Source organism: Triticum urartu, chromosome 4A, assembly GCF_056163025.1.
Source record: "Triticum urartu cultivar PI428250 chromosome 4A, HENAU_Tu73, whole genome shotgun sequence".
NCBI classification, from domain to species: domain Eukaryota; kingdom Viridiplantae; phylum Streptophyta; class Magnoliopsida; order Poales; family Poaceae; genus Triticum; species Triticum urartu.
The window spans coordinates 38,207,755-38,215,603 of record NC_141876.1 but is presented as its reverse complement, the minus strand read 5'-3'; the positions used below and the strand labels follow the sequence as shown (position 1 = coordinate 38,215,603).

General features: G+C 43.3%; 1 protein-coding gene across 1 annotated transcript; it reads left to right on the top strand.

Annotated features, from left to right (window-relative positions):
- Positions 1-476: 476 nt before the first annotated feature.
- Positions 477-1,766, top strand: LOC147974654 (uncharacterized). Its single transcript, XM_087520105.1, has one exon. It carries the CDS (start codon positions 477-479, stop codon positions 1,764-1,766), a length of 1,290 nt encoding a protein of 429 aa, XP_087376231.1.
- Positions 1,767-7,849: the final 6,083 nt, after the last annotated feature.

Below are 7,849 nucleotides of genomic sequence, written 5' to 3'. Positions count from 1 at the left end.
CTAAACTTGCGTCGGTTTTGGGGTGAAACGGACACCACGCGGACGGGCGGGACGCGCGCGCTTGTCCTTCCCTGGCTCGTCTGTCGGGGACACTAGCAGTTCCTCCGCTCCCGACGCTTCACCCTCTCTCCCCGCCCCGCCCCGCCGCCGGCGCCGCCGCTATTCTCCGGCCGCCTCCTCACCGCGCAGCCCCCCCGCCGTCCATACCAAACCACATCTCGACATGGCCGCCACCACGCCCGCGCTTTTGCCGTAGTTTTGGTCGTCGATCGGAGGAGGTTTGGCCGTGGTCGTCCTTGCCGGTGGCAGAGTCGGACACAACTGCTGGCGACGTACCACGGCGGCCGAGGCAGATTCCGACGAGAGCTCCAGAGCGGCCTGTAGCCGGCCGGCAACCACCCTGCTGCGTCGAGGTGATCATCGCGGCCTCTTCGCCACCACGATCGCAAGGTGTTCGACCTTTTGCCAACAAAGGTATGGATAGTGGAGACGAGTTTTTCTTCCATCACTTCCTTTGTTCATCGGACGATTCGTCGTCGGATGATGACGATCTTGTGGTGGCTGCACTGGTCGTTCACGACCATATTCAACGGCAGCTTCCTCAGTACAGGGGGTCAGTCCCTGGCCGTGCTCCCAACCTGAACCGCAACAGGGAGAGAGGCCACGCCCTGCTCTATGCAGATTACTTTGCCAACACCCCGCTTTTCAGGCCGGATAAATTTCGTCGCCGTTTTCGTATGGCAAGGCATGTGTTCAATCGTATCCGAGAGGGGGTGGTTGCTCATGACCCATACTTCGAGTGCAAGACAGATGCCCTTGGCAAGCTTGGATTCTCCTCCTATCAGAAATGCACCGCGGCCATCCGCATGCTTGCATATGGAATTCCAGGCGATCTGGTGGATGAGTATGTGCGTATGAGTGAGACAACATGTCTGATGTCAATGTACAAGTTTTGCCAGGCTGTGATCGAGGTCTTTGGCCCAAAGTACTTGAGGCAGCCAACTGCCGCTGATACAGAGAGATTGTTGGCGACCAACGGAGCTAGAGGATTTCCAGGTATGCTTGGCAGCATAGATTGTATGCACTGGGAGTGGAAGAACTGTCCATTTGCTTGGCAGGGCCAGTACAAGGGGCATGTTAACGGGTGCACTGTCATATTAGAAGCGGTGGCATCACAAGATCTTTGGATATGGCATTCTTTCTTCGGCATGGCAGGTTCTCACAATGATATCAACATACTGCAGCGTTCTCCAGTCTTTGCGAGGCTTGCAGAAGGCCATTCCCCACCTGTCAACTTTGAGATCAACGGCCACCATTACAATAAGGGATACTATCTAGCAGATGGTATATATCCTCAGTGGTCAACTTTTGTGAAGACAATCTCGAAACCCCAAGGTGAGAAGAGAAAGAGATTTGCCCAAATGCAAGAGAGTGTTAGAAAGGATGTGGAACGTGCTTTTGGTATGCTTCAATCCCGGTGGGGTATCGTTCGAAACCCTGCACTGTCATGGGATGAAGGAAAGCTTTGGGAGGTGATGAATGCTTGTGTGATCATGCACAACATGATCGTCGAGGACGAGCGGGATGAGAGTATCTTCGACCAAGGATTTGATTACCAAGGTGAAAATATTGAGCCCCTGCACCAAGACCCGGCCACATTTGAACAGTTTGCCCAATTTCACCGTGAGATGCGTGATTGGCACACTCATGTGAATCTTCAAAATGACTTGGTTGAGCACGTGTGGGATCACATTGGCAACCAATAGATGTATTTCTCCATTTTATGTTCAGTCAAGACAATTTTGATTTGGTTGTAAAACTATTTTATTAAAGACAATTTCAATTGGGTTGTAAAACTATTTTAATTTTCAGACAACTATTTGGGTTCGAAAGTAGTTTTAATACAAATTTGGGCATTTCTTGGCCCTGACGGACAGGATGGGGCAAAAGGATGCGGCCGCGTGCTGGGCGCATGGCCACCGCATCCCAGGACAGGCCCGGACACGACGCCAAATCCCTACCCAAAGAGACAGAAACAGGACAAAACGAACGTCCGTTTGGAGTCGCGCGGTGGAGTTGGCCTCATGTGGCTCCAATAACGAACGTACACAAGGAGGTGGATTAATCTCAATCACAACTCACAAGGGATCGATGGCCGGATCAATGCAGTGGCGTTCGTCCCGCTCATCTACCTCCGGCCAACGTGGCCAATTGATAACTAAGCATGATACTTTGGCTGTGTTTGGTTGAACTTTTGCAACCAACTTCTGGCTTTTTAAAGCTATAAGCTAACCAAAGGGATAAAATTGGAAGCAGAAGTTGCAAAAGCTACAGCTTCCCCGTAGTGTAATTCTCGAAGCAGGTGAACCCCCAACTTTAGGAATGCATTTTTAGCTGTCCCCTGAACGTTGCGTGGTATTTACCCACCTTTGCCACTAGCAAGTCAAAAAACGATTCGTTCTATTCCCCCGAGCGATGGTCAGCCACGAGAGGAGGCCTCGTCCTCGTAAAAAAACTGGTCGATCCCCTTCGACCTGAGCTACAGCTAGGGTTCCTAGCCGGCGCCGCCCCTCCACCGCCACGCGCCCAGCAGCCGGCGCCGCCCCCGCGTCTGCCTCCCCGCCGCTACCTCCTCTCTCCTCTACTGCCGACCGGACCTTCTCCTTCCTCAAGTACCTGCATGGACCATTGGACCAGCAAGGGCTGCTGCCACACCACCGGCGCGCGGCCCGCCGCCGGCGGCGCCTCCGGCCGCCACGCAACGACCTCCTCCCTCCATTCAGTAGCTACTCCCCTTTCCTCCCACTTCCCCTATCCCCCTCTCACCTCCAGTAGCAAGTAGAATTTTTTTTCTCTGTTGGTACTGACCGAATTCATGTGAAATGATGAACAGTGGATGGTTTTTGATATATTGATACATATTACTTGTCAAATTGTTGTATATTGATGGAAAGTGGACTGCATATTGTCGTATGTTGCTGTACAATGACTGGTTTATTGATGAATACTCATTTTGATGTACATTAGATAGTTGATTGCTGCATATAGCTTTGTAATTGCTTGTTGGACCATATATATTGATAGTATTAACAATATTCATAGTAAGATCACTGCATTACGGTCAATTTGCATATAAACATACTCACTCAGACCCAGGGGCATTACAAACAATTCACTACAAAATCTACAGTTCCACAGTCGGTTTAACCAAACAGCCTCCAGCTTTTCCACAGCTGCTTTTCCACAGCAGCTTCTCCACAGCTGCTTTTTCACAGCAGCTTTTCAAGAATCTGCAGCTCAACCAAACACAGCCTTTGACTTCGCTCTTGTTCATGAGGCGAACGAACATTGGGGAACTCGTACTATATCATCAGAAAATCAACAACGTCTGCCTTGCATCAGAGTATTGTTTGTGGAATCGATCAGTACGTAATCGTGCGCCTTAAACTCGTAATATACCTTGATTGAAAATTGGGAAATACATATACTACCTTCGTCAACAGTCCAAACTAAGTGACTCAACTTTGTACTAGCTTTAATACAAAGTTAGTACAAAGTGACGAGTCACTTATTTTGCGACGGAGGAAGTACATGATGATAAACCCGCAAAAAGAAATATACGTGATAGTAGAGCGGAGACTCACACAGGGGTGACATGATCACACGAAGGTTGAAGGGGTTTATTTAGTCGGGAGGGGATGCGTTGTGCGTTCGTTGAGCCAATTAATCAAGCTCATCTCGTTCCACTCGTGGCTACGGTGGACTTCCGCTCTGCGCGCGCATTGGCCACCTGCTCGCCTGTCCGTGAATGTTACGGAATGTTTTTTTATTCGTGGAGGCATTTGATTGGAAGATGACGATCCCCTAAAGTTGGTCGAGAGAGGAGAGATTGAGATGGACTGAACTGGTTAACAAACAGCTGTTATGGTAAAGTAGAATTATCTACATACCTATATCAATATGAAAAGACCCAAGGAAGCAGACCCAATTAATCTCGGCCATCAAATCATGTCAATTCAATGATCTATATTGTTTTAATGTCGAGCACTCAACACGTTTAGCGTGCAGTTAATTTCATACTAAATATAATGCTAATTACATAATAACACGTAGATTATATTCTACTTAATATCCGTATGCATTTAATATATTTTCAAATTAGTGGACCGAAAACGCACTTACGCACAGCCTTGGCCCCTGGGCGATCGTCCTGGCCCCATATACCCGTCCATCTCGTACCGTCCTCGACGGTATACCGTCAGTACGTGCACTGTCATAATACGCTAACCTACAAGTGCGTACGTACATAGGCGCATCAATCTATCCTATCAATCGGCCGGGAGCGCGACGTCGCACGAAAGGTCCCAGCGACAGCCGCGCTGCGCTACAGGCCAGGGCCTTCTCCGCCAGTTCCTTGGCAGAGTCTATCCAGACTCGAGACAATTCGTAGTAAATTTGTACAGTATCGTGATGATAAGTAAATAAATTTGTGTGGCCGCTTGCGCCTGGCCAGTGAGCCCTGGAACATCGACAGCGAGGTGTGGGGGGTGGCCACTGGCCGGGACCCTACGTGGGGCGACAGGCAAGTCAGCACAAAAAGATCTCGCCTCTCTCCCCATATGTCGTTGTGAACTTGTGATCTATGGATGGACGATGCTGGCCTCGCGGGCAGAATAATTGCTGCACTCCACGACGGCTGCGACAAGGTCGCAGCACAGCGACGGCGCATATCCTTTTTGGCTTCGCGGGAAGAAGCCGGAGCTCCAAAAAACCCAACGCATACCCCCTCCGTTCATGAATAAGTGTACATATATCTTTGATCCTAAGTCAAAGCTTTAAGATTTTGACCAACTTTATATAAAAGAGTAGTAGCACATATGACATCAAATTGGTACATTATGAAACTACATGTCAAAACGAATCTAGTGATACTAATTTAGTATCATAAATGATGTTGTCACTTTTTCCTATAAAGTTGGTCACAGTTTTAAGACTTTGACTTAGAACAAAATCTAGATGTACATTTATTCACGGACAAAGGGAGTATATATATATATATAAACACTATTCTGATCACAACATGAACTTCCCGAGTAACGCGTCTGACCTTCCCTGAGTACTAGATTGAATTTCAGCTAAAAGATGTTCAAATGGGGCTTGCGATATACCATTGGATAGCTATGGACATCAGTATCATGACCCAAATTAAATTTTTGGCAAGATGTAAGCGGTTTAAGAGCAGTTTTGAAAACCGTTATTTCTTCATATAAAAAACGTGAATCGTATTTTCGATCGCATTTTTAAACCGTTAATCGGAATGAGGCAAATAATATGGCGTTGGAAAGCTGCTGCAAAACCGCTCCTTCCACATGTTTAAAGTTTTCTCTAATTCCCTACGGTTAAAGAGTAATTCGGAAAATCGTAAAATTCCACAAACCGAACACCCGAGTTCGTATTTTCGACGCTATTTTTAAACGGCTAATCCAATAGAGGCAAATAATATGGCGTTGGAAAGCTTATAAAAATGCGCTACTTTTTTATGTTAAAAGTTTTTTCTAATTTTGAATGGTTTAAAAATAATTTAGAAAACGGTACAAGTTCCACCGAGTTCGTATTTTCGAGCTAATTTTTTAACCGTACGTCCAAATGCAGCAAATGATATGGTGTTGGAAAGCTTGAACAAATCCGAAACTTTTTTTGTATATATTGTTTCTCCTAATTCATTACGGTTTTATGTCAGTTTTGAAAATGGTTAAAAACGTATTTTTATCGTAATTTCTACAAACTTTATCGGAATGGGGCAAATAATATACCGCTGAAAAACTATAAAAAATGCGAAACTTTTTCATGTTGATGGTTTTCTCTGAATCCTGACCGTTTTCAAGTAATTTCGAAAACGGCGGGATCATGCGTTCTGCCTTTATCGCGAAACAGATTCTTCGAAAATGCACCGTGTGAAGAACGTGAACTTCTCGGCATGTCTACTTGAACTTCACTCTGTTTTTCACGTGTTTTTTTTGCTCGTAGCTCTCCATCCACTGCTCGTAGCTCTCCATCCACTCATCGGAATTGAGCAAGTGATATACCGATGGAAAACTGCTGTAAACTCGCAACTTTCCCGTGTTGATCAGTTTTTCATACTCACGACGATTTTAAAAGTTTTTCATCTGATATTCATTCAGTGTAGTAGATGAACTTCCTGTTGTTTTTACGTTGAACTTCTGTGACATATTTTTCATTTGTAATTTTCTCATCCATTCGTCAAGTTTTACACAAATGGTATTTCTTTTGTATAAACCTCTCTCACAATATTTTTTAAAATTTCTCCGATGGAGGACTTGAACTTACACAAATGATATTCTTGTCGTTTTGAAGTAAATTAGAGAAATGACGAGATCATGATTTCTGACTTCATTGCGAATGAAAACGCACTGCGTGAAGTAGTTGAACTTCTCGGACATGTCTGTTCGAACCTCACTCTGTTTTTGACGTGCTGATTTTTGCACTACGTGAAGTAGTTGAACTTTTGAGGCATGTTTGTTTGAACTTCACTCTGTTTCACTTTAATTTTTTTATTCTTATATGAAATACACACCATGTACTACGTGAACTTCTGGTTATTATCACTTTGAGCTTCTCTCTAGTTTGAGATAATTATTTTAAAACACAAAAAACAACATTTTTTTGTATTTTTGGACATCTAAATACACGGTGAACCTCTCTCACAAGAATTTTTTGAACTTTCCCTCGCCGAGCACTTGAACTTCTAGCAACAATTTTTTTGGGTTATGAGTTGTTTTTAAAAGTGGAAAAATGAGTTGTTTTTGGGTAAATCCTAGGTTTCAATAAACTCCGAACTTCTCTGTTATTTCAATTTGAACTTCACGTTTTTATATTTTGAGTAAAGAATTGTATTCGATTTTTATACGGCAAAAATCGAACATGGAAATACGTTGTGAACCTCTCTCTTAAGAATTTTTGAACTTCACCGGACAGAGCATTTGAACTTCTTTCAACAAACCTTTTAAGCTTTTATTTTTTCTATACTTTTATTCTCACTTGAAATGCATTTCTTGCAGTGCTTGAACTTCTCGTTGTTTTCACTATGAACTTCTATCATATTTTTGTGTATACGTGCAATTACACGCAATTAAAGGCCGGACGTCATTTTTTGCCATTTTAAAATATGTAATTGGAGGTCGGACGTCCCGCAATATAAATTCTAAACCGTGCACGGAGATGCACGTGAACTTCTTGCAACAAACCTCAGTTTTTTTAATATACATTGAACTACTCCGTTAATTTAGTTTGAACTTCTTGGTTTTATTATTTTAATAACGAGAAAAATCTGAGGTTTTAATATACATCAAACTATTCTATTATTTAAAATTGAACTTCCTAGTTTTTATTTTTGCTAGGAGTTTTTTAATAAACATCCAACTGTTGTGGTATTTGAACTTGAATGTTTTATTTTATTTTTTAGAAACAAATGCTTTTTTATTTTTTTAATAAACTTCATACTTCTTTATTTTTAAAATTTGAACTTCATGGATTTTTTGTATGTTCGCCTCTTTTATTTTTGGATACCCAATGTGTGTGTTTTTGCCGTAAGCCAACATATTGGCAGAGAATATGAACTTCGCATCAACCTTTTTTTTGTCTTCAAGAAATGCTCGCTTGTTTTTTGCTGTTAATTTTGAACATCTATGCTCTATTTTTTTTGTAATGCAGTAATAGTAAAAATTAAACTGTGATTGCTGATCAAGGACCGTAAACAGGATCACTGGATGAAACAAGATCAGATTTTGTTCAAAGACTATTGAACGTCAAAAAAGTGAATACTTGGAAA